Source organism: Lampris incognitus, chromosome 17, assembly GCF_029633865.1.
Source record: "Lampris incognitus isolate fLamInc1 chromosome 17, fLamInc1.hap2, whole genome shotgun sequence".
In the NCBI taxonomy this organism is placed as follows: Eukaryota; Metazoa; Chordata; class Actinopteri; order Lampriformes; family Lampridae; genus Lampris; species Lampris incognitus.
This window is the reverse complement of record NC_079227.1, coordinates 28850955-28878058: the sequence shown is the minus strand read 5'-3', so window position 1 is coordinate 28878058 and position 27104 is coordinate 28850955. Positions and strand designations below refer to the sequence as shown.

The 27104-nt window shown below is 43.9% G+C and overlaps 2 protein-coding genes across 2 annotated transcripts; one reads left to right on the top strand and one right to left on the bottom strand.

Annotated features, from left to right (window-relative positions):
* Positions 1–248: 248 nt before the first annotated feature.
* wdr45b (WD repeat domain 45B) lies at positions 249–13191 on the top strand. Its single transcript, XM_056297309.1, has 10 exons — positions 249–378; positions 2142–2216; positions 5025–5126; positions 5361–5448; positions 7385–7479; positions 7754–7944; positions 8304–8389; positions 9565–9666; positions 10339–10460; positions 11258–13191. Exons 1-10 carry the CDS (start codon positions 312–314, stop codon positions 11362–11364), a joined length of 1035 nt encoding a protein of 344 aa, XP_056153284.1. The 5' UTR covers positions 249–311; the 3' UTR covers positions 11365–13191.
* A 2720-nt stretch (positions 13192–15911) lies between these two features.
* foxk2a (forkhead box K2a) lies at positions 15912–25245 on the bottom strand. Its single transcript, XM_056296945.1, has 9 exons — positions 24657–25245; positions 23435–23629; positions 23121–23262; positions 22556–22702; positions 19341–19534; positions 19009–19211; positions 18123–18380; positions 17830–18027; positions 15912–17627 (listed from the first exon to the last, which is right to left on the bottom strand). Exons 1-9 carry the CDS (start codon positions 24950–24952, stop codon positions 17416–17418), a joined length of 1845 nt encoding a protein of 614 aa, XP_056152920.1. The 5' UTR covers positions 24953–25245; the 3' UTR covers positions 15912–17415.
* Positions 25246–27104: the final 1859 nt, after the last annotated feature.

Genomic DNA, 27104 nt, shown 5'->3' with positions numbered 1-27104 from the left:
ACAACTTCCGAAAGCCACGATAATGTTGCGTTTTTTTTATGACTAACAAATAACGTATTGAAACACAGTCGTGACAAATATTGTTAAAAGGCCTCGCGGCTGAATATTTTCAAACATAATTGCTTTGCATGGAAAGCTCGAGCGGTATTTCGACTGTCCTCCGTGTAGCGGAACCCATCCTCCCCTCCTCAGCCGGTCCCGCATCTTGCTGCCCAGCAGACACTGGGAGAGGAATGGTAGCCAGCTAGCTCATCGGGCATTACTTCTTGGATCTGGCTTGCTTCCGATTATTTCCCCCCCCCCCCAACATAATGAATTTACTGCCGTCCAATCCACATGGGAACGGGCTCCTTTACGCCGGATTTAACCAGGACCACGGTAAGAAGCCGTATTCACGGCACATTGTATCTCGGAAAACTGAGAGCGTCGTAGATGGTTTCGCTAAAGCGACGTCCCGGGCCAGCTGGGTTGAAGTTATAGCTTAACGTTAGCTAGATAGCAAGCTAGCCCAACCTATTCCTCCCTATGTCAGGCTACGACGACCGTCAACAACAACAACCTAAAGTGAACTGACATCATGGATATCAAATCATTTCTTTTGGCTTGAATGTATATACCGCGTTTTTTTAAATGCTAACGTTAGCTCAGCTAATCTACCTTTCCATTTGGTTACACACAAGTTAGCCAGCTAACGTAACCGCTAACCAGTTAATAGCTCGTGATCATGTTTTTGTAGTTTAACGTTAGTAGACTAGTTAGTAGTTAATCAACCGGGTGGATATGGGATGTAGATGAGATGCTGTTACTGGCAAAACTATGTTAAAGGGGAAAGGATTGCAGTGACAAGATGGCTAACGCTAGCTTAGCACTACTACTGTAGTAGCTGCAAGGGCCAGAGCGTTGCTAAAAGTATAGATAATAGCAATGGTTGGCAGCTGTTTAGACTTCAGCTCAGTCCCTCATTACCTTGCAGACCGACTAGCCTAAGTTTCGCCAGTCAAATGAATAACCCGAGGAGCAAACGCTGTTTAATTAGAGAGAGAGAGAGAGAGCAGTGCCCACTCGCCACTTTATATTTACACCCCCTCGCTCACCTGTAAACACCCTTTTTCGGAGAGATGTACTGTATAGAACACCTGTCCACTGCATTTTGTTGCTCCACTGGTATAGATTACTGGCACAGGTTTGGTTGATCCCCATCCAGTCTAAGTTCCTTCCATTCTCAGAACTGAAGGAAGCATTCAATGCCATATCAAAGAAAGTTGAACCAGTTCATGTGGATACAACGTTTATTGACAGAAAAGTTTCATCACTCATGTAAGTGACCTCTTCAGTCTAAACCGACTGCCAGTATCCCCACCCTTGTAAACAATACAGTTACATAACGACCGAAACCATTGCTCAGTTTCATATGCAAATATGCGTGACCATTAACTAGAGTTACAATGACCATGTGTACTATTATTCACATAGGATTTGGGAATGTTTGTAATCACAGCATTGTAGGATGGCGACAAATGTACTCTTAGCCCCCCCCCCAGTTCAGGGATGGTCGTTCCCTCTTAACATAGATGGCCTCTGACTCACCGATCAAACCAGTATTCCTCCCTATAAGGGATGGGGAGGAACGCCCATCACGGGATAGGGATGCGCCCTGTCATCCTCATCTTTGAAAGAGTGGCCACTGGCCTGTAGATGGATGTAGACTGCAGAGTCCTGGCCTGATGCGTTAGCTCTCTGTGTTGTGTCATCCTCTTGGCCAGCGTCTGTTTAGTTTCCCCAATGTACAAGTCACATCAGTTTAGACTGAAGCGGTCACTTATATGAGTGATGAAACGTTTCTGTCAATAAACGGTGTATCCAGATGAACTGATTCAACTTTCTTTGATTTTCTCACCTGTCTTATTCATGCATAAAGACATTCAATGCCATAGTGTGCTCATCTCAAACACCTGCATACAGAGCTCCTACTACAGGTGACAGATGAGAAGGATGAGCTTATTAGAAAAGTGGCTGTCACTGAAATGACCTGACATGACACTCTAAAGAAGCAGGGTAGTCATTTGATGAGGGCAAATTGTCATTTTCTGCATTACTTGAACAATTTTGGATAGCCTTCTCATCCACTATTGTCTCTTCAGGGTGCTTTGCCTGTGGGATGGAGAATGGGTTTCGTGTGTACAACACAGACCCCCTCAAAGAGAAGGAGAAACAAGGTAAAGAAAGCTAGAATACTAAGTTGTACTTGATTTTTATGTGGGGCTATTTCTTTTTAGAAAACATTTTTAGTGTTCACGCCTTAGCATAGGCTTTCTGAAGAGTCATCTCAGTTGCTTTGTAAATTGGTATCACAGTGTTAAAAACTTAATCAAATTTCCTTTACTTATATAATAGGAGGCAATATTATTTAGTAAAGAAAAACATAGATTTATTGAAATATGTTAGTTGGCTGATATGAAAATCACTTCTCTACACTTTGTGTACGTGTTTGCATATGTTTTTCAAAATGAAATCAAATGTTCCTTTTACATACCAGGTCCTGGCAGGTTTAGTTGTTGATTGTCCAGACGCTTTTATGGAATGTCTTTACACAAATATCTTTAAAAAGTCGACATGTATTTGTAATTTCACTTATTAAGGTAAGTCATTTAGGAAGTTTTGTCAGTTTCTTGTTTGCTAAAATTACTGTTTTGTGAAATTAGCATAACCAATTAAAGTACAAAGAAAACCTTATTCTGAAATAAATTGACTCTACCCGAACTTCTTTCTCCAATCAATTACATTTTTATTGTAAGCACAGTTTATCATACTGTGATTCAACATCCTATGTTGGATGACTATAGGAAGACTATATATAGTCATCATAATATAGATCAGTAATGTTCTTTCATATACATAGCTTAACGGAAGTTCCTTTTAAATTTTAAATCCTTTTAAATAGTTTACAACATGAACAAAAGGATACTAATAAACATGATGGTGCTAATGCACACAAAGCATGGTGTTGTGATGGCAAGGCACAAGATATTTGCCAGCATGTGTGTGATGAGATTTAACCTGGATACTGTGGGTGTGAGAGAATAGAAGAGAGGTTAAACATTTCCCCAAAAGAGACCTGTCCATGTGATCCAGCACATGACCTGTTCCACAGTTACTTCTTCAAAGGAGAAATGCTGAGGATTTAACGACTGTGAGCCTGGAGTTTTACATCCAGATCCCGACTATAGGCCTCCAAACAAATGATCATAAGAATTGTGAAAGAGTGGCAATGGTCATAAATCCATTTTACGGTCAAGTACAATTAAAAGGGATCCATTGTTTCAGTGTTATCAATTTATGGTCCTGTGGAGTTTGTTTATACCTGATCTTTGATATATACCAGGGGTCAGCAACTTTTATTATCAAAAGAGCGGCAAAAAAAAAAAAATCAGTCTGGAGCTGCAAAACATATTTGAGCCTTATAATGAAGGTAACACAGCCTATGAAGTCTAAATTAGCATATCAACATTACTAATAGGTCTAAATGAGCATTCATTAACATGTTTTACCACAAGTGGCTAAGAAGATAGCAGAAGACGATACCTGCACAGAGATGGTTTTTAAAGTGGCACGGGGGGTGCGCTTCTCCCAACGCCACTGACTTGATTGTAGAGGAGATGGTTCCGATGGCAAGGAGGACCCCTAGACGACTGGCACCTCCATACAACCGCAGGAGGCTGCCGGAAATCCAGTTTTTCGGAAACCGCCTTGAAGCGTGCCGCCACAGCTTGCTTTTCTGTTGGGGTAAGCTCCCTTAGCCTTTGGTCTTGCCAGACTCACCCACAAGGCAGCGGGGCAGTGGTTGATAGGTGCCAGGGCATGTCCACCAGGGTGGGCCTACACAGCATATCTCTGGGGCCCACTGCTGCTCCAAGATCCCCTGCCCAGTTAGCCTAGGGCTGCAAGACCCCAGTTACCATGTGTGGCCGTGGGGAGGCCTAGCAGGAGTCTTGGTGAAGGGGAGGCTATGTACTGGCAAGGGAAGGCTTACATGCTAGGATGCTTCCCTATTCGCCACGAAGGCTAGCCAGGAGCAGCGAGCTAAAAGCAGGAGGGTTGCAAGCAGGTTGGAAGAACACATGCACCTTCCCTCCAACTATGCGCTGCTGCACTAGATGCATCACAACACCCTGTGGGCAGCCACACTGCCCACACACACACACAAGTGGCTACTCTAGTGGGCTATATATGATTATTTGGTACTTTAAACTTTACATTTCCATTACAATAATACCATGTTTTGTTGCATTTTTGAAATTATAAATTATAGAATTACAATAAAGAAAATTGTTTACATTCTTTGTTATTTTCTTTGGGGGAAGCTATTACCAACAAAACTGAACAAAATCCGGCTCAGTTCGAGGTAATCCTGTTATTTTCTTTTCCTCAGCCACGTACAGCAGTCGACCATTAGGCCTGAGCATAACGCACAACAGCTAAGGGTCATTCAAGTCATTGACAAATCACAACCTGCTAAAACAGATACTTTGTTGGAAAATAATATCCTAGTAAAGGACAGCATTCTCACCCGTTTAATGCGATTTCTGTTTCCGAACACCACTGCAGATCCTCTCCATATCAGGGCTGTACTGCAGCCTCTCATCTGTGAGGCGGGGGCCATATTTGGAGTATGTCGTTCATGGTTGAGGTGGGGAGACAAGAGCCTAGCCACCGCTATTGGGGTTTGGCAACATTTTAGAGGAAAAGGCGCCGGGCTATAGACGTAGGCTATTATGCACATTTTAGTTGATGAGTTTTTTTTCTTCTCTTTTTTTATTCGGTGTGGAGAATGTAAGAATCACTTTAGGCCTACAACAATGATAACTGAAAATGAAAATGTTAAAAAAATAACCATTACTCATTTCCATCTAATTTTTGTCAAAGCCACAGGGAGCCACTGGAGAGGGGCTAAACAGCCACAGGTTGCCCACCCCTGTTATAGACAAATACTCAACTAACTATCTGTTCATTTGTTTGCCTTGCAGAGTTCCTAGAAGGTGGTGTGGGCCATGTGGAGATGCTGTTTAGGTGTAACTATCTAGCACTGGTGGGAGGAGGAAAGAAACCAAAGTACCCTCCCAATAAAGGTATATTAGCGTATTTACATTTCCTTTCTTTGCATTAAAATCCATTTTCTAATTTTTTGTTCATGCTCTTACGATAATATATGATTATGAGTGTTTATTCATTATGAATAAAAGGTGACCTCATTTAATTAAGTATTTTCTTAATATATCTTGTCGTATTGCTGGATTACAAGAATGGCCGTTTTCTTCATGTGAATATGTCTGCGTTTTCTATCCTCTCTGTTGCCTCTGTAGTGATGATCTGGGATGACCTAAAGAAGAAGACCGTTATTGAGATTGAGTTTTCAACAGAAGTCAAAGCAGTGAAGCTCCGGCGTGATAGGTAAAAGTTATAAGCTCTATAGATTTCTAGCTATTTTTCCTGTAGTCATAGTTGCCCAACATAGATTGAAATTGATGTGTTTTGCAGTTGTGTCCACATATCGAAGAAGAGCTTCTTAACAGTGTTGCATGTTGGTGTTGGGTTTCACTCAAGTAGGAATTATTTCATCATTAATGGCTGCTGCCGAATATGACCAGTGCTGGGTAAGAGAAGAGCAAGAGAGAAATTTGCTCTTGAGGCACAATATTAACGTTCTTCAGATACCATTTCTTTTAGGCGAAGATATTTTCTCTGTGGTAATGAAGCAGTGCCAGGCCATGATAAGCTGGAACACAGAACCCATATTGGCCCTTCTTTCTTGTTGACAGGTTATGAGTATGAGGCAACTTTTATCTTGGTCACACGGCCTTTCTGAAAATTGTGCCATGATGCTTTATGCAAATCTGCCCTGTTCTGAGGTTGATGAATATAGGGCCATAGTATAAAACTTAAGGTAATTGTTTACTTTTGAACACAGTTTGCCTGGTTTGACATCATTCCTGAACAGCTTCATCAATCTTTGTGGGCCAAAGCCCCAACTAGTGAACCAAAATTCCTCTGGGATTTAACCAAGGGGCAAATCCAGGAACTACTCTGGAAATGAATTACAGGTGGCATGGTGGCCCAGCGGTTAGTGCTGTCACCTCACAGCAAGAAGGTCCTTGGTTTGAACCCCTTGGGGGGGTCATTCCCCCAGATCTTCCTCTGTGTGGAGTTTGCATGTTCTCCCCCGTGTCTGCGGTGGGTTTTCTCCAGGTGCGCCGGTTTCTCCCACCATCAAAAGAAACATGCATGTTAGGGCTAATACTCCTGTCTGTGCCCCTGACCGAGGCAATGGGAAAAGAACTGGAGTTGGTCCCCGGACGCAGCATGAAGGCGGCAGCCCACTGCTTCTAGCTACACAGATCACAGCTGGGATGGGTTCATTTGCAGTAACTGCATTTCCCCAAGGGGATTAATAAAGGAAACATAATAACGATTAATAAAGAACAACTTCAAGAATTAATTGAATATTTGTTTCAACTTGGCATATGAGATATATGTTAGATGTCGATTCAATATACCTCAAAGGCTTCCATTGCAGTAATGGCAACACATGAAAAAGGTGTTTTTGAGTATGTGTACATGGAAACCAGTACCCCAATGACTGGGAGTAATCAGTTAAAGGTGTATTTTTCCATTATAGGGTTTACATGTTACGATATAATGCAATTTTTCCTTTATCCGGTTCTTGGATTCATTTAATTATTAGTATATCGACATTGGATCTTTCAATACTTCTGTCCTTGTTGCCTTCCGATCACAGCAGTGACGGTCCTGAAGCAAGCCTGATGGGTATTTTTTCGTTCATTATTTGTTTTTGCAGAGCCTTCATGTATGCTCCCATGCTGTTTGAGAATAAGCTGTTAGTCAGCTCACCGGCTAGTTGTTGCTGGGGTTAGGCTCAAACAATATCCCGATCACTGCATCTTGTGACCATTCACATGTACAGTTTCAAAAAGCGGAAAGGACGCTAGCTAAGGGGTACGGGTGGGCTAACAAATTGAAAGATTGAGCAAAAATTCAGCGTCTTAATTGCATTGTGCGTTCTCCGATTTTGATTTTACCCCAGTTAAGAGAGTCAAATAATGGCCTATAGATTATTGTTTATGTAGACGGAGTAATGCCTTTATTGTTTTATGATGGGGTTATTAGTCTGCATGTGAACAGATACGTCATCTACCAGTTGTCCCTGAGAGTGCATGAACTCACAACACTCACAAACTCAACAGAACTCACCTGCCTATTCATTGTCAGATGAGCTGCCCTCGGCATGACCATGGTAATCGTCGTTAATTCTTTTTTTTCTCATCAAGTTTGTTTAAATGCAACCTTTTTGTTTGTCCTTTGTGCTCAGGATTGTGGTGGTCCTCGACTCGATGATTAAAGTATTTACCTTTACCCACAACCCTCATCAGCTGCATGTGTTTGAGACCTGCTATAACCCCAAAGGTCAGTCTGCTGTTCTGTTGATTTCTTACCAGCCTGCCAGATAACCGAGTGGCACTAGATACTGGAATGGTGTTGTCCTTAGATGAGACTTGACACCCTCAGTTCTCAGCCAAGTCAGTTGTTTTCCAAGTCCATGTTTGAATCACTGAGGTGTGTCTTTATTTAGATACGCAGTGTCTTTCATTACTACTGATTAGATATTGAAGACACGTTTTTGCTTACTCTAATCCCACCCCTCTCTCTCTTTCTTCTCTCCGCTGCTTCTTCTCCTCAGGTCTTTGTGTGCTTTGTCCAAATAGCAACAACTCTCTGCTGGCTTTCCCGGGCACACATTCTGGGCACGTGCAGATCGTGGACCTGGCCAACACAGAGAAGCCCCCAGTCGACATCCCCGCCCATGAAGGGGCTCTGTGCTGTATCGCCCTAAACCTGCAGGGCACGAGGATAGCTACCGCTTCAGAGAAAGTAAGCCGCACTATATGGACAAATAAAACCGTATCACATCTTTCTTAGTGAGTATTCCAGCTGCAGTACATGATAAAACTTTTGTGCATGATAGGGTTTTTATCACTTATTTTTGGTAAAGATGTCAAATATGTAAATGTTGGAAAAACTTAAACTCCCTCAATGAAATTGATTGGAAGTGATATGACTCCGCTCCTATTGTGACATCGTATGTCCCAGTCAGCCACGTAATCCATCAATGGCAAAACCAGGAAAAGGCCGACGGCAGTCTTTTGTTGATGTGTACATTATATTATATTTCAACAGTATCTCGCTTGTTGGTTGTTTACATTTTGTTAATCTATATCCTGTTTCCATAGGGGACTCTTATACGAATTTTTGACACTTCTGCGGGTCAGCTGATTCAGGAGCTGAGACGGGGATCTCAGGCAGCTAACATTTACTGGTCAGTAATCGGCACCACACGTACAGGAACTACTTCTCAGTAGTGCTGAAAGGGCAGATTTGAACTGTAATTCTAATAAACTTATAGAATTAGTTAAGCAAGCAACATCAAAAACCTTGCTGACCTTGACAGACATGGTCTGAAGTATAAGCAGCTTTTCCTTGCTAATTTGGGGGGTGACCTTGATTACACATTAAAAAGTTGTCTAAGATCCAACAGCATAGCGAATGACCTGAAACTCTAGCAAGTACTGTGATTTTGTGTTTACATGCCTTTAGCTGACACCCACAACCATAGCGGACATTCCAAGCAACCAAAAATGAGTGAGAAGGCCGGGGCTTTAGCACCCTCAGGCTACCTCTGTTACCAGAGAATGGTTACACAAAAGCCCATGCTCGTAACAGAAAAGAAATGATAGAGATAATGATAGAGAATGAGTTTTCAGTCTACACTGGAAGACACGAGCAACTCGGCTGTTTGCAGTTGCAGTGGGAAGATTAATTCAACATTGCAGAGCCAGAAAGAATATTAGAGCTGGTCCAGGTACAAGGCGAGTGATCCCATAGCGGTCTTTGTACATTAGCAGCAGGGTTTTGAATTTCATATGAGCAGCCACAGACTTGCCATAGTGTTCTGGATGAGTTGTAGATGCTGGAGTGAGGAATTGTGATGGTTCTGGCCAGGAGATGAAGAGCTATAACAAAGAACCGGTCTGAGGCCCAGATAATGGATCTTGAGACAATCAGCCCCATGTTGGTCCTCCAAAGACACATTTAGGCTTTTGGCAGAAGTTGGCAGACAGACAGACATCCATTAGTTGCTCTAGCTGTGATACTCACTACCAATACATATGTACCGTAACACAAATAAGAGTTCTGTTAATACAGGATGGAGAATTTCATCGGTGTTATCAGTGAGCTGTCCAGATCAGCGTTGTTGATTGCCATACCCTCTTCATTTACAAACCTTATCACAATATTTTGTTCACGCCATAAGAAAATGTAAGAATTGGCTTAAGCTATAGCTGATATATAACATGAGACTTGGAAGATGTGATCTGGTTCTATAGCTGTTCTTCGCTTTTCCTCCCTTGTTTTTTAAGATGTGTAGTAACAATTGACCGAGTCCTACTCTTCTCATTCTTATTTTATTTCATTCTGCTCCATCCGGTTCAGCATTAATTTCAACCAAGATGCATCGCTCATCTGCGTTTCCAGTGACCACGGCACAGTGCACATCTTTGCAGCAGAGGATCCCAAAAGGAACAAACAGTCAAGGTTAGTCTCCGCCTATGGCTCTGCCATATTTATTTATTCTTTATAAAAATGACAAAGTTTTTTTTAAAAAGACAAAAGTTGGGTATCGGCATGGTGGCACAGTGGTTAGCGCGATCACCTCACAGCAAGAAGGTTCTGGGTTCGAGCCCCGGGGTAGTCCAACCTTGGGGGTCGTCCCAGGTCTTCCTCTGTGTGGAGTTTGCATGTTCTCCCCGTGTCTGCGTGGGTTTCTTCCACGTACTCCGGTTTCCTCCCACAGTCCAAAGACATGTAGGTCAGGTGAATCGGCTGTACTAAATTGTCCCTAGGTGTGTGTGTGTGTGTGTGTGTGTGTGTGTGTGTGTGTGTGTGTGTGTGTGTGTGTGTGTGTGTGTGTGTGTGTGTGTGTGTGTGTGGGCCCTGTGATGGCCTGGCGGCCTGTCCAGGGTGTCTCCCCACCTGCCGCCCAATGACTGCTAGGATAGGCTCCAGCAGCCCTCAGCAGGATAAGCGATTTGGATAATGGATGGATGGAAAAATGACATTGGATAAGTCTTTGATAGTGTTTTTGATAGATAACAGTGAGAGTGATATCATTCAGGTAAATGTGAAGTGAAATTCAGATGGTTTCTAAAATGCTCCTGATCTTGCGTTCCATCACCGTGTCCTAATCAGCGTCCACTCTCTCTGCAGCTTGGCGTCAGCCAGCTTTCTTCCCAAATACTTCAGCTCCAAGTGGAGCTTCTCTAAGTTCCAGGTCCCCTCAGGCTCCCCCTGCGTCTGTGCCTTTGGAACAGAGCCCAACGCCGTCATAGGTATGTCACATTCTGGGTGGGGGGACAGTGTTGTAATTGAGGATGTAAGACTTAGTTGCCCTTTCGCTCCGGTTGAAGAGGCGTGTTTTGTGCCTGACACTTGCATCTGACATCTGTTTTTATGGTCTGCATCTACATTGGCATGTCTTTAGAGATGAGCCCAGTTATGTCAGGGGTTTTTCAATAGGTATGGTTTGTATATCTTATTCACAAAACTTTGATGTGCTTGATACACACAAAAATTTTGAGATAATTCTCAAAATTGCCATATATACTGAAAAAGAGTTGCATAATGCAGAATTGGATCTTGTGGTGTAAAATCAGATGAAACTCTTGATTCAGTATTTACCATTTAATTGTTTGTAGCCATATGAAATCTCTGCCCCATTCAAAGCCTTCAGATCCAGATATTTATTTTGACTGCTATGTCGTTGTATCAACAGTATGTAGATCTTGTTCTCATTTGTAATAGTGGGTGGGGGCTTGAGGTAAAGACTCCAGTTATGTCACAAATCATTACCATATTATCAAATATTATCATAATATGCCTCATATTGGTTTCTGATTTGACAGTGAGGGCTAGAGACAGGTCTTGAATTGTTTGTCATTAAAGCTGATTTCTTCTATGCAGTATGCATATCAAAGAGGATATTTGACAGCTGTTATGTATTTGTTCTCTTCTCTGGTGGAGTTTAGAATAAAGGGCTATATAAAATGCTGTCCATTTATTTCATTCTCACTCTCTCCCCCTACCTCATTTTGTTCTTGGCCGTTTGTCTCCTTCCTTTCCTCCCCAGCCATTTGTGCTGATGGCAGCTACTACAAGTTCCTGTTTAACCAGAAAGGGGAGTGTTCCAGAGACGTCTACGCCCAGTTCCTGGAGATGACGGACGAGAAGATATGACCTCAAAGCCCCCTGCAGACTCGCTGTAATGCAGCCATGGTTTTATTTAATGGGTGGGAGGACAGCGTTCTGCGCCCTATCTCCCATCATCTTGATAGACTCCCTGCAAGAGTGTCAGTAGGGGAGGTGGGCATCACAGTTTGGGAAATCCTGACAAGGACGGACAGACGCTAGCACCACGAGAGGTGCAGACTTGTTCTGTGACATGAACTTCTGAAGATGGTCTCCGGACTAGTCATGAGTGGGCAAAGGGACCGCGATTTTCAGCCTCCTAAACCAAACACGAGGGATAAGAGGGAAACTTTTTTTTTGAAAGGACAATGTAATGATGAAGATGTCTTCCATGAAATTCACGATGGATTACAATGGCTATTTTTAATCACATTGTTGATTCTAACAGTTAGATGGATTTAAAAAAAAAAAGATTTTTGTCAAATAACACCACCCAGTCTAGCTACAGGGGGAGTGCCTATGAACTGAGGCGAAACGGGATGTGTATGTGCGTGTGTGAGTGTGTGTGCGCGCGCACACGTGTATGTGTGGTTACGTGCATCTTCTATATATATGTATGTATGTGTGTGTATATATACCAACGGACTACATTTAGCTGCTCACAAAGCAGAAACAGTGTGTACTAACTGTAATGATGAGCTGCCTGAAATAGCCCATGTTTGTTTTTCTATTTCAGATGATGTTGCAGCTGTGTCCGTCTGTCATATTAACATTACACCTTGGAATCGGTGAGACGGGCCCAATTCAGATTGTTCACCCAAGTTGACAGGCGTCGGTCCTGCTTTGTGAAATGCGATCCTAGTATTACTAAATTTTGCTTATCTTCACTGTATAAACACAATGCGCCGGACAGAACATATAGCTGCATAGAACTGTACAGAATAGAAGCAGAAAAAAATGTTTTTTGTCCTTATTTTCCATCTATATGTGCAATACATGTTCTTCCCTTGATTTTTTTTTTAGTTTTTTTGTTTAGTTTTGTTAAAAGCTTGTCATGAATGAGTGCTTGTGGCTTCTACACAAATAGGAACGCCTAACAATCAAACCCAAGCACTGTTTCAGTCAGATAAGGATCAAAATCTGATCAATTTGGTTATTGTCCTACACAGACGAGCTGAACTGTAAAGAGGTATGAATAATAAGCCAACTTGAATGTCTTTCAAGGCGTTTCAGGTCTGCACTAGATGTTTCCCGATATTCACTGTTAATACATAGTCGATATAAATTGATTTAATCCCAAAAGAAATCCTTGCCTGTGATTGGTGGTTCTTTCTAATGCTTTTTTTCCCCTAATGTGTTCGTTTCGGTCTAGTCACTTTCCAGTAACCGCTCTTTGGTACCGTGAAAGTTTACGACGGCATGGTCTTTCTGCCTGGCTTAACTCTGTGAACGATTTTAACAGTCACCTTAAGTGTATTAATAAAGTCATACGATGCAAATCAGGGAATCTCGTGCTGGATTCAGTTCTCAGACTGATCCGGTACAGTAGACAAGACCCGGCGATTTAAAAAGCGGTGTGGCAACGCACAAATCACATATTCAGCATACTCTCGTCTTATTCTCCATCTGGCATGGTAATCTTAACTTCTATCTCATCGTGTCAGTCAGAGACGGCTCTGAATGCATTTCACTTTTTGCTTCATGCTTTAGAATGTATATTTTCTGGTCAGATTTGCTCACACCACACAAGTCAGCGATGTTAACACATTCGGTTATACTTTACTGCAGTGGGCACACTACACAATATCCACTTGATTCTGAGAAAAAAATTAAAATGATTGTAAAAATATGCATTTAAATTTGAATAAAATCTAATGTCAGATCTCGGTTTTACTTACTTGGCTGTTTCATTCATACTTGCACTGATAGTTGTGCAACAAACGGCGGAGAAGGGAAATGAATCCCAACGTTATTTGCATGTGCGGCTTTGGGGCCTCATTTGAGTTGCAGCAAATTCAAAAACCTGCTCAAAGCTACAATCAAGATTACAACGAAGATTAAAACATGTTTTGATAGTCTCTCAGTGGCATTTTTAAGATAACAGCTAATCCACAAATATCCACATCATGCCGGTTTTGTAGCGGCTCGTTTCAGTGGTTACTGTTTGGTCGGGGCCTCTCAAGAAAAAGGATTTGGCACATTAGTGAGTCACATCCTCACCAACGCAGCCAAATGCAGAACACAAACCCAGGAAGATCTGAAGTTGTTTCAGCTTACATGCACAGATGGCAGACTACGCTCAGAGGGGACCTTGACCGACAGATACCACAACCTCAGGTTCAGCCGTGGCTTTTGTTGTTAACAGTTCCTTGATGCGGACGCAGCAGCGCTGCAGTCGCCATGGCAACTCTTCTATCTCCAATGGCTCTCTGGGAGTTGGCGGTCAAACACTAATGCAGTCACCACAACCACGATGGGTATCAAGTCAATTTAACAAACACTGGCCACCCTCAAGCTCGGTTTTTTAATCATGTTCAAACGAGCAAGTTAAAAGATCTCGAATTTGATCATGTGAGTCACTTTTTTTCTTTAGCATAGACAGTTAAAACTACAGTGTGCTTAACGATGCTATGTGTGATATTTTTGCCTTCCTTGAAGCCTGATAAATAAATTAAGCTGAAGGTGTTGCCAAATGCTGCTGATAGAAACAAGGTATAAAAAAAAAAACTTGGCTTTGACTCGCAGTCCTCAGGAAATTCAGGATCTACTGAGGATGCCCCAAAATGGCAGATGGCATCAAACATGCTTTGAGTATAAACTACCTTTCTATTTGAATGTGCTTGTCTTGCTTGCTTTGATTTGTTGTCATTCACATTATAGAGGTTAGGATTCAAGTAGAATTACATAAAGCACTTTTAATTCTATACTACTGTTAAAACCAGGTAGTATTTATGCAGCAATGCTGGTGTTCCATCAGTGAAGTTTGGCTGAAAACAAATGGGGTCACTTCCCTTCCACCTTCCCCCTCACATGTTAGTAGATACACTATATGTACAAACGTATTGGGACACCTGGCCATTACACCTACAGGAGCTTTTATGACATCCCATGCTAAATCCATGGGCATTAATATGGAGTTGGTCCCCCCCTTTGCAGCTATAACAGCTTCCACTCTTCTGGGAAGGCTTTCCACAAGATTTTGGAGTGTATCTGTGGAAATTTTTGTCTATTCATCCAGAAGAGCATTTGTGAGGTCAGGCACTGATGTCGGACAAGAAGACCTGGCTCGCAATATCCGTTCTAGTTCAGCCCAAAGGTGTTCGATGGGGTTGAGGTCAGGGCTCTGTGCAAGCCAGTCAATTTCTTCCACTCCAAACTCACCCAACCGTGTCTTAATGGACCTTGGTTTGTGCACTGGGGCAGTCATGCTGGAACAGAAAAGGGCCCTCCCCAAACTTTTCCCACAAAGTTGGAAGCACAAAATTGTCCAAAATGTCTTGGTATGCAGAAGCATTAAGATTTCCCTTCACTGGAACCAAGGGGCCTGGGCCAACCCCTGAAAAACAACCCCATACCATTATCCCTCCTCCACCAAACTTTACAGTTGGCACAATGCAGTCAGGTGGGTAACGTTCTCCTGGCATCCACCAAACCCAGACTCGTCCATCAGACTGCCAGACAGAGAAGTGTGATTCGTCACTCCACAGGACACGTTTCCAATGCTCCAGAGTCCAGTGGCAGCGTGCTTTACACCACTCCATCCGACGCTTGGCATTGTGCTTGGTGATGTAAGGCTTGCATGCAGCTGCTCAGCCATGGAAACCCATTCCATGAAGCTCCTGGTGCACAGTATTTGTGCTGATGTTAATGCCAGAGGAAGTTTGGAACTCTGCAGCTGTTGAGTCAACACAGCGTTGGCGACTTTTACGCACTATGCGCCTCAGCACTCGTTGACCCCGCTGTGTGACTTCATGTGGCCTGACAATTCGTGGCCGAGTTGCTGTCCCTAAACGCGTCCACTTTTCAATAATACTACTTACAGTTGACCCTGGAATATCTATCAGGGAAGAAATTTCACAAAAAGACCTATTGCAAAGGTGGCATCCTATGACAGTTCTACGCTTGAATTCACTGAGCTCATCAGAACGACCCATTCCTTCTTAAATGTTTGTAAATGCAGACTGCATGGCTAGCTGCTTGATTTTATACACCTGTGGCAATGGGTCTGAATGAAACACCTGAATTCAATGATAAAGAGGTGTGTCCCAATACTTCTGCACATATAGTGTAAGTGGTACCCCTCATTTGGCTCATGGACTTCCTGGAAGTGTTTTGGTAAAACTCAGTGAAGCCCTTCCCATTAATCCCTGAAACATGAGTCGTGGTAAACTTTTTCCTCTTATCAGGGAAATCAAAACCTACGGACAAGTTGATTCTTGCAGTCATGTCTGAACATCTTCGGCTCAGGAGTGTTGCTTCATTATACTACCGTTGCTGCTATCAAACAATTGTGCCTATACTTTGTACTTAAATGGCATAGAAGACGCTGAATAAAAGGTGCTGGAAGAAATACGCAGGTTGTGAGGCAATGTGTTTTAAATTAATTTATAAAAAAAAAAAAGAAAAAAAAAAGAAAAAAAAAGCATTTACCCACTGAAGCAGAACAAACATCTATCACTTGTTTTTCCTCATGGAACAGTCTGAATAGGCCTTTAGTAGCCTGAACAGAAACAATAAAATAAAATGAAATCAAGCAAGAAGACTACCAATTTCAACAGAAAAAGTTGACAAACACGGCCAAAGATGACAGGGAAAACAAAAAAACGAAAGTAGGATGGAAGAAAAATAAGACAGGTTAAGTGCAGCCCTGGTAAGAATCATATAGCATAGATTCAGTCTAAATTTCTTCAGTTCCATATTCAGTTATCTGCTCAGGTATATGGTCTCTAGATCCATAACATGCAAGCTCCATGAAGCATATGGTCAAATACGCATGGGAATATACTTTTTATCTCATTGGATATTGAAAAATATGAAAAATCTGTAGATGTACAGTGATAAGGAAATTAATTTTGTATTTGACTGGAAAAAAAAAGGATTCACTCCATGGATAGTGTTTTCTTTAAGGAAAAGGAGACTACATTCAATTCACTGAACAAAGAGTCCACATACAAAAAAAAATTGTTTTTTTTTTAAAAAGATACCGAAATACCAGGTGATGCGTAAATGTTTTCAGACCCCACTTTATAGCTTTAGTATCTTAATTATTACTAGATATCTGTGCCTTGGGTAACGGAGAAACACTCAAAAAGATCCAAAGATACACGTGTACAACGGAATACTGCATATCTACTCACGACTTTAGGTAGGTCAACATGGAGGCTAGCTGCCAAAGATGGGAATGTCCACACATGCGCACACACACTTCCCTTTGCGAAATACACCGATGCTGATTTCATTCGTTTCCATTCTGTAACCGACACACATTAAGTGCTTGTCTGTAATGCTACCAGGATGATGCTGCTGGCTCTCCTTCCCTTCCTTTTGGGGGGGAATGGGGTTAAAATGTAAGACAGACACTGGAGCTGTCCAATAAGCTGTGGTTCCTCTTCACCGTCCAAGCCGGCATCGCCTCAGTGAAGAGAATTTTTAATCTTGGCTACATGGCTAATAGTCTAAAAGTCCTTTCTGACCTGGGGACTTGTGTTTTCGCCCCCCGCCCCCCTTTTCTTTTTTTAAACTGCTGTCAAGTCTTCCTGTGCTTCTCTTTAGATTTTCAGTCCATCTGAGTCTCCAAGCTGGGGGAGGGTGACAGTCGTCGGCAACCTTTCTTCCTTTTTTTTTCCTTTTCATTTTGGTCTCTCGTTTTTGCATCGTCCCCCCTCCCCCCCCAGGGGCTATCGCAAATTCTGTAGTTCACATGGGTGTTTTTCCACATCTCTTCTCCTTTTGGCACCATGGAACAGATGACAACCGGGTAGAACAGTGGGCTGGGGTGGGGAGGGCAGGGGGGTAACCAACAGGGTAATGTGAGGTGTAATAGTAGACTAGTTAGGCTCAATGAGGAGAGATTAGGGTGTCAGTATCCAGTCCGGGGAGCTAGTTGTCGCCAGCCTGTTCACTGAACCCACCTTCTCTGTCCGTGGTGGAGCCGTTGTTGGTCACGGCTTCGACTGCACCCACCTCCTCCCCATCCATTTTCACCCTCTTAGATTCCGGCTGCTCCGACTGGTCTCCGTTCTGCCTCTTGGTGGGAAGGGACGCGGAGGCCGAAGCGTGGGTCGCTAGGAGATGGAGAGGGTTTGCCACAGCTGCCAGGGCAAAAGAAAGAAGTTTATGTTTTGGTATTAGGTTATGAGACCACATTTACAGAAGAACCTGATTGACATGACATTCCATGTAATGCTGTCATATTCTTAATTAGAGACGTGGTGTGTTACTTTGCATACACGAAAGCTCGACAGTATTCCAATTTTGTTCAAACCACCTCGTACTGTTTGATTGGTGCGTTACCTGTGCTAGCAGCAGCGCTGATGGGAACCAAATGGGTCCCATTTTGTGTGATGGTCTTTATTGGAAGCTGGTGCTGGCCAAGTGGGGCTTGTTGCACAATGGTAACTGTTGTAAGGGGTGTGGCCTGAGAGGACTGGATAATGCGGCTAGCGCCACCTATAGAGGAAGCTGTGATGGCTGGGACTTGCTCAACTTTAACTAAGAGTAAAAAAGAAGTGAAACAGTTAAAATGCTCACACACTAAGTATATTTACGTTGAAAAAAAAGTTAAAAACAAATTAATCGAGCCTAACCTTTTATCTCCTGGTGGTCTCCAGCACCGTTCTCCTGCAGCTCTGCACTCATGGTGCCAGCGGTCTGTCCGGCCATAGCAGCCATGGTGACTGCTGGGATCTGGTGGACAACATGCACTGTCTGCATGACAGGGGCAGAGCTTACTTGGGTTGTTACCATAGCTGGTGTTGCCATGGCATAGGTCACAGGCTTCATGGTCGTCTGAGGCATCTGGCGCTGCACAGCAATCAATACTGGCTGGTTGTTCAATGGCGAGCCTATCACAAAAAAGGGGCAAAAAGTCACAATGGAAGGGTCTTTTGTTGTGGTATCTCTACTCGATACACTCCAGGGAAAAATCCTCCCTTAAATAGAGCATCGTATTCCTATTACCTTAAATTGTTCCACAAACACAAGCTAATATTGATCAAGGACAGGACCTCCAAAGCTACAATCCAAAACCAAACCACTGTGATGCTAGCAAGAAACACTTTGGAGCTGCTCCACTATGCATGAGAGATGTAAGGTTTTACACACACAAGAAGCAGCAAAATGCTTCCCAAAATGAAGTTGAAAATAAGCATCAACATGCTGGGTATTGCCATATAAATAATACAATTTCTAGCTTTGGGAGGCTCACTGTATTGTATATTAACATAAATTGAGACTAGTGTGCTCAATGTCAAATAAATCAGTTCTGCAAGGTGTAGATTAACATACACAGTAACATTTTGCCATCCTCTGTGACAGACTGCAAAACATGTAGTGATAAAACTGGGAAACACAACTTTCAATGAACAGAGCTCTCATATGCCAAGATATACCAATTATTTACTACCTCTACCGCAAAAAGCAAAATTTCAAGCATGTCTGGTAGGTGGTGAATCTGGTCTAATTTTCTTTTACCAGGGGAGCTCTGTGCAAAGCGAGCCTCTTGGATAACAGCAAGTTTGGGCTGGACAGTAGTAGTTGGGATGGGGGCAGGTGCTGGGGTGGGTTCTGGCTCCATGGGAACAGGGGAACCCTCTCTGGACAGGCTGTCTGGGGTCTGGACCCCACTGGAGTGGGCAGACAGTGCCCCTGTGTGGTTGGGAGAGGCTGGAGCACTCCTAGGACAGAAAAATTACACGAGGAACTGACAACTTTTTCTTTGTTAACAGCCCTCATTCACTTTCCACTCAACTGTGGATGGATAAGCATGAGCCGGATGCTGCAGTCTAGATTAAACCAAGCTTTACCTGGAGGAGAGCGGTCCAAGTGGGGTCCGAAAACAGGGCACCCCCCTGGGCCTGCGCTTTCTGAAAGCCTGCTCTATGAGCTTTCCTTCGGTGGTCGGGTCTATCCTCCAAAATGAGCCTTTACCTGGCTCCTCTTGAGACCTCGCCACTTTGATGAAGTAACGGTTCAGGGACAGATTGTGGCGGATCGAGTTCTAGAACACCAAGGAGACAGAGACACTGGCAGTGAGGAAACCCTTCGACCTCAACCTTTTTCCTCTGCTAAAAGCCACTGCAAGAGCAGTGTGATCCCTTACCCATATGACGACCCCCCCCCCACACACACACCTTTCCGTAGAAACTTTGATAAGAATAAAATCTTCATTCAAAATGAGGCTCTTTTTGTCACAAGTCTTCTGCTCCTTAAGACATATTTTTGTGTCAGTTAAATGACATCTTATGTGCAAGCAAAGTGCAAGGGACAAACGCTAACACATCAAATCAATATTCAGTGGATGGACAATTTTTTTTTTAACATATTAGGTGTCAACACAGAGCCATCACTAACAAGTTAAACTCATTATTGACAAATTTAGGGGTCAAGTAAGGCAAAGCTGCATAGCTTGCAAGATTTGTCTTTATGCATGCACAATAATCCTGGTAAGAAAATCACATGAAGTTGAATCAGTTCATCTGGATAAAATGTTTATTGACAGATATGTTTCATCATTCATCTAAGTGACATCTTCAGTCTAAACTGACTGCCGTATCCCCACCCTTACAATACAGTTGCATAACGACTAAAGCCAATGACCAGTTTCATATGCAAATATGGGCGTGACCATAAACTAGAGTTTCAATGACCACGTGTACTATTCACAGAGGATTAGGGAATGTTTGCAATCACAGCATTGTAAGATGGCGACAGATGTACTCTTAGGCGCCCCCTTCGGTTCAGGCATGGTTGTTAACTCTTCACATAGATGGCCACTGGCCTATAGATGGGTGTAGACTGTGGAGTCCTGGCCTGACATGTTAGCTCTCCTGTGTTGTGCCATCCTCTTGGCCAGCGTCTGTTTGGTTTCCCCAGTGTACAAGTCACGGCAATCCTCCTGGCACTCAACAGTGTACACTATATTGCTCCGTTTGTGCTGGGGGACCCGATCCTTGGGGTGGACCAACTTCTGGTGCAGCATGTTTTGGGGTTTGAAAGCATCTGAGACGTGGTGTTTGGAAAATACATGTTTCAAATTTTCTGACACTCCCACCACATACAGAATCACTACTGGTTTATACTTAAGCAGCTGTTGCCCTTCTTTTCTTTTCAATTGGCTGGTGCACTGTTTGGGCGTCTTCCTGGTTTTGACAAACACCAGGTTAGGGTAACCACACTTGACCGGGCCCGCTGTTTAATGTGGGATTTCTCCCTTTCCCTGGCCGCTGTGTCGGTGGCGACGTTTTCAGATCGGTGGTACAGCGTCTTGATGACTCCTAGTTTGTGCTCCAGTGGATGATGAGAGTCAAACCTCAAGTACTGTATGTGTTGGTTTACGGTAAACAACAATCAATCAAATATCCTCCATCACCAATTGCAATTTCAGTCTAAGAAGGCAAACCTGTCATTTTTTACATCCTCCCTGGTGAACTTGATGTGGTTGTCCACAGAGTTAATTAATGTGGTCGGTGAAATGTGGTACATCCTGAGATTTAATTTTAACCCAGGTGTTGTCCATAAATCTAAACAATGGCTAGGTGGTGTCCCTGGATAGGACATCAGAGCCCTCTTTTCCACTTCCTCCATTTACAAGTTGGCCACTACAGGTGAGACCGGGGAACTCATAGCACACCCATGCCTCTGTTAAGTGCGCTATGGGATCGTCCACCCCAAGGATCAGGTTCCCCAGCACAAACAGAGTAGTGTACACAAACTAGTTTACGCTGTCAAGTGCCAGGAGGATTGCCGTGACTTGTACATTAGGGAAACTAAACAGACGCTGGCCAAGAGGATGGCACAACACAGAAGAGCTAACACGTCAGGCCAGGACTCTGCAGTATATGCAGTCTATACAGTCTATAGGCTAGTGGTCACCCTTTCAAGGATGAGGATGTGCACGTCCTTGACAGGGAGGGACTTTTTTTTTCCCGGATCCCCCCACCAACTGTATTCGGCCAATCACCCCACTCTTCCGAGCCATCCCGATTGCTGCTCCACCCTCTCTGCCGACCCGGGGAGGGCTGCAGACTACCACATGCCTGCTCCGATACATGTGGAGTCGCCAGCCGCTGCTTTTCACCTGACAGTGGGGAGTTTCACCAGGGGGACAGAGCATGTGGTAGGATCACACTATTCCTCCCAGTATTCCCCCTCCCCCCTGAACAGGCGCAACAGGCGCCCCGACCGACCAGAGGAGGCGCTAGTGCAGCGACCAGGACACATACCCACCCGCAGTCACAGCCAATTGTGTCTATAGGGACACCCAACCAAGCCGGAGGTAACAAGGGGATTCGAACCGGCGAGCCCCGTGATGGTAGGCAATGGAATAGACCGCTATGCTACCCGGACGTCCATGGAATGCTGATTTGGACGGGGAGTCAAAGAGGTCATCTATGTTAAGAGGGAATCATCCTTGAACTGGGGGGGGGGGGGCTAAGAGTACATCTGTTGCCATCTTACAATGCTGTGATTACTAACATTCCCAAATTCTCTGTGAATAGTACACACAGCCATTGAAACTCTAGTTAATGGTTATGCCCATATTTGCATATGAAACTGATTGTTGGTTTCAGTCGTTATGTAACTGTATTGTGGATAAGGGTGGGGATACCTGCAGTAAGTTTAGACCGAAGAAGTCACTTAGATGAGTGATGAAACGTATCTGCCGATAGAAATATCCAGATGATCTAATTCAATCTTCTTTGATAGTCTTGTAGTTGCTACAGTGGTCTACCAATAAATTACTATAGCATTCTATGGTTAGACAATGTACCTGGTTCTTACGAATGTATCATTTACATACATAGTGCAACATCGGCAAAAAAGCCTAAGCATGCAGTGAATCTGGAAAAACTCTGTGCAGGTGATTATGTGTACGCAAGTCCTAGATACCATCACACAGGTTGTACCCTCGACCAGTGCACCAAAATCTCTTGGTACAACTTTAGCTGTACCTGTACAAGCGGAAAGAAACAGTTTACTCAGATTTACAGAGTGAATCAAACCGTATGAAGACACTGACCTGCCAACCTTTGTCTGCTGTCCTATAGTAAGGGTAATTCTTGGTGATGTGAGTGTATATTCCATTCAGGGTGAGCTGTTTGTCTGGGGCCATGGTGATGGCTTGGACTATTAGTTGAGCATAAGAATACGGAGGTTTTGAGTCGTCCTGTAAACAATAGGAGAGTTATTTCATTCGTGTGCCTTTTGCAAAGATAACTGTTTTGTTAACCAAATGCTCACCAAACAAGCTGACTCAACCAGTACATTCAATCACTGACAAGCTCACACTCACGCTCTCTCAAACACAAAGTTCAGCAAGGTTCAGCGAGAACTGGTACTCCAAAGTCTATGTTTTTGTGAGTGTTGGGTAATTTTTAGACTTCAATGAGTAACCGAATGCAATTAAAAGCAACTCAAGCATCATATAAAGTTTAAGATTACACCCAGATTATTCATAGATTGTATCTCTTCAACTGTCATCATGCATTTCCCTTCTTCCCCCCTTAAATACATTTTGAAAAAAAAAAAAAAGGAACTCTGATTCTGCCAAATTTTGGTTATGACCCAAATTGCCCTTATCTCACCTTTGGACTGTCTCCACCTGAGGCCTCCTTGTCATTTTCTGATTGGGAGTTGTCCCCTATAAGATCAGAGGTTAGAGCACGTCCCATCCTATAGCTGGAGAGTCCCGCCCCCCGTGGACTTGATGGACAAGAGTTTGCTGCACTGGAATAGTGAAATAATCATCTATGAATCTAACATTCTGCACTTGCGGTCTGTATACTGATGTAGGTAATCAAAAAGGGTGTATTGCGCATTCTGTGAAGGAATGAGAAAACTGGTAATATCTATGGCTCTTTGGAATTCAACGCTCCAAGAACATAAAGCCTGGTCTCACCTGATGGTACCTGTAGGTGAAGGCAAGGGGCTCATGAGGTGGGCTATGCTGTCTGGAATGTTGATGGTTAAAGGCGATATCTGGAGCTGGACGGGCTTTACCGGTGATTCTTGCACGTTCCTTCGCTCCTTTTTGTCGGTGGACAAGGCTGTAAATGTGATCTTTATACTTGTGCTAGGGAACCGAAAACAGCACCTAAGGACAGAGGTCAAGAACAGATACAAAACATTAAGTAATTATCATACAGGCTATCTGGTCTACTTGTCCAAACAAATGTCAGTATTTCTATCAACAGCAGTGTGCAGCTATGTTTACCCTAACATGCATGTCAATGCAGTCACAAGATGAATTACTTTGTACACCAAGAGGGAAATCAGTGGAAACCATGATGCAGTTTTGTATCAAATATAACTGTGAAGAGGAATATGCTGTGGCGTTCATTTGCTCTGCACTCTTCCCTTGCAACACGGCGGACATCTGAAGTCTAAATGAAGCCATCAGGGGAGCAATCGCGGGTTCAGCTGTACAGAGTTTAAATATGGATGTCTAACATGACGCTTACGTAACATACCATGTCCAATTTATTATTAATGGAGTATATTTGGACCAGATTGCTGACCACTGGCATTCAGTTCAAATGAAATTACTCGCACTGCATAGTTATAGTTCCAATATGAAAAAAAAATATGCATATGGCTGGCACAAGATCAGCTTTAAAATATGAGATTGTCCAACATGATACTTCGGGTAAAGCTGCATTCTGACGGCCTTAAAAAAAAAACAACCCCACAAGCGTTCACACACATTGTCAACATCTCAACAAGGAACATGAGGCCAAGTTGACATTGAGCCAGTGAAAACCATCCGCTACGCTAGCCTCCTAGCTACCGTAGTACAATTCATTACAAATCCCACAGAGGGAGCAAAAAAAAAAAAATTAAAACTTCTCGGGGCTGGAGTCCCGGGTGCAAATAAAGACACGTATGGCTTTGCTGCACTTTACCGAGTCAGGCGTGCCAACACAGCCTGTTTAGACCGTTAGCCAGCGTTAGCATTGGCTGTCTTTAGGTGGGACACGGGCGACCGGGCTGGGTGTTGCTTGTCACAACACGTGCAGCGGGGCAACAAAACAACAACAAAGGGGGGGGGGTCTGACAGGCAGACTCCGGCTCCGATTGCTGAGGACTAACACCGAACACTTAGAAACAGAAACCCGTCTTACATTCTTGGAAGCTGTAAAGGTGGAGCCCCTCGTCTCTGGAACACCCCGTCTACAAACACCCCGTTTTTCCCGAGGCACCGGAGGTAAAACTCCCCGCTCCCTGTGCCGTCTTCCCCGGCGGTGAAGATCTCCAGGTGGCGGCGGGAGATGAAGCTGGAGTGGCCCATGCTGACATCCACCGAGCCCTGCGAAGAGTTCCGTCCGATGGTCACCGACCTCTTCTTCATCAGATATTCGAATTCTCGGCCCTCCAGCCGGGCTACCGCCGAGCCAGGCGTCCCGCTTACCACCGCCATCTTCTACGAGGGTTGTATCTAAGGTTTTGGCGTGGGTAGGGGGCGGTTATGGGTATAGCCTGAGCCGGTTGCTTCAAATTGAAGAGGGGAATCAAAAATTCAAAGATATTTGGAGATGGGAATCCAATTTTTCCACCGCAGAGAATTTGGACAGGAACGTGCCAGACCGGGGACACAGCGGCTCCGACCCACCGCCGCTACAGAGAGAAAGGGAAGGAGCGCTAGCCAACCAAAAAAGGCCAAATGGGCGGAAATAGAGCGAATGGCAGTATAGCTAACCAATGAACGCTGAGATCAGGTAGGCAGACACGTCGTGTTTACCAATGACAACAACAATATAAATAGTCTGTGCGGATAGAGGTTGGTTGCACTGCAGCCTGACACGCAGATGAACGGAAAGCTGTAAGATCTGGCACATGGAGCTTTTGGAGGGGAATTTTTTTATTTGTGAAATCAAAGTTGCATCTAGTTGTGGATGGTTCTCGCCTACGTTTTTGCTGGTGATGTTTATAAACCAGTAAAATAATTAAGTCAAAAAATTGAAGGTCATCATTTGTATAGAGAAAGTCTTGAAAGTAATAGAAATGATGGCGGTTTGTACCTATTTTTATATTTTACAAAGACATGCAATGTCAGTGCTCCCAGCAGAGTGTCATCGAGAACATATTCTAGCGAATTCGGGGGACAACGCAACCACAGGAACTGCCGCGGCCGGGAAGCGAACCCATATCGCCCGCACCGCAGGAGACATCGCTAACCGCTCGACTAAAGGGTCAGACCAGCCAGCCAGCCAGTGGCCAGCGTGTCTACTTATCCATGTACGTTACACTACCTACCCCCCCCTTCGGGAAGCGCATCCCCGCGTTTAAGCATATCAGCTCCTTCACGCCTCAGGGCGCCTACGCTTCTGATGGCCTTACGGTCGCTCCATCCCACTTCTGACACCAATGTAGCGAATTCGGGGGCCAACTCGACCACAGGAACTGCCGCGGCCGGGAAGCGAACCCGTATCGCCCGCACCGCAGGAGACATCGCTAACCGCAGCGATGTCTCCTGCGGTGCGGGTTCGCTTCCCGGCCGCGGCAGGTCCTGTGGTTGCGTTGTCCCCCGAATTCGCTACAATATGCTTAGACTGTGCGTATTTATATTCCCTGCTGGTAAAGTAGCACAACTTCACATTAATCATGCGCCGAATCAAGCATTAGATGCTTCGCAAACCAGGGTCAATAAAAAAATAATTCCAGCTGGCATTGTTGGACTATAACTTGTGCATGATGGAGAGGCTTCTTTGACACGTCTCTTTTCAGACAGCTCAGTAGTATAATGCACAATACTTCTTTTTTGATGCTTGACAGTTTGATGATTACATTGAGTTGGCATGCATGCTTTTCCTGCTCATGGGCAGTTAGTCACCCAGGTAAGCGTAAACTATGTCCCTGGTTTAAGAATCTGATCCCGTTTAAAATCCTTACCAGGACTTCAATGCAGCGGGTTAGTTTACAAATCGTAGTACCACACAACGCGCTAAGCCCAAGCGGAATGTGATGGAGGTCGACCAAACTTAAGGCGTTCAGCCTGTGTCCATGTTCTCACCGAGCGATGCTCAAACTGCACAGCTCATCTTTTCAACAAAATGTTACTGTGAAATACGCAAACGTTTATAGGCCACTCATTTGTGTCAAGGAAGTGTGGTGCATGGCGAAAGACCATGCGCCATGCGTCCACTCCTGTAATGACGTCATCATCTTTAAACAGATGGCATTCAAACCTGAACGTTGCGCTAAGAGCTGCGCATACTGGCACTGTTGCAAGGGGGGAAACCACAGTGTTGCCACGATGATTAAGACCGAAAGAACAACACATTCCTTACAGATACGTAGTGAACAGGATTTTAAATTGATTGCCCGGACGAGTACACAGGCCGCAATGGCCCTACATTTTGCATACCGATTTTCAAGAATAAAGGTGATGTGCAGAGCTGTAGCAACTACAGAGGTATAAAGTTGATCAACCACAGCATGGAGATATGGGAAAGAGTAGTGGAAGCAAGGTTAAGAGGAGAGGTGATGATTAGCGAGCAGCAGTATGGTTTCATGCCAGGAAAGATCACTACAGATGCAATGTTTGCTTTGAGAGTGTTAATGGAGAAGTA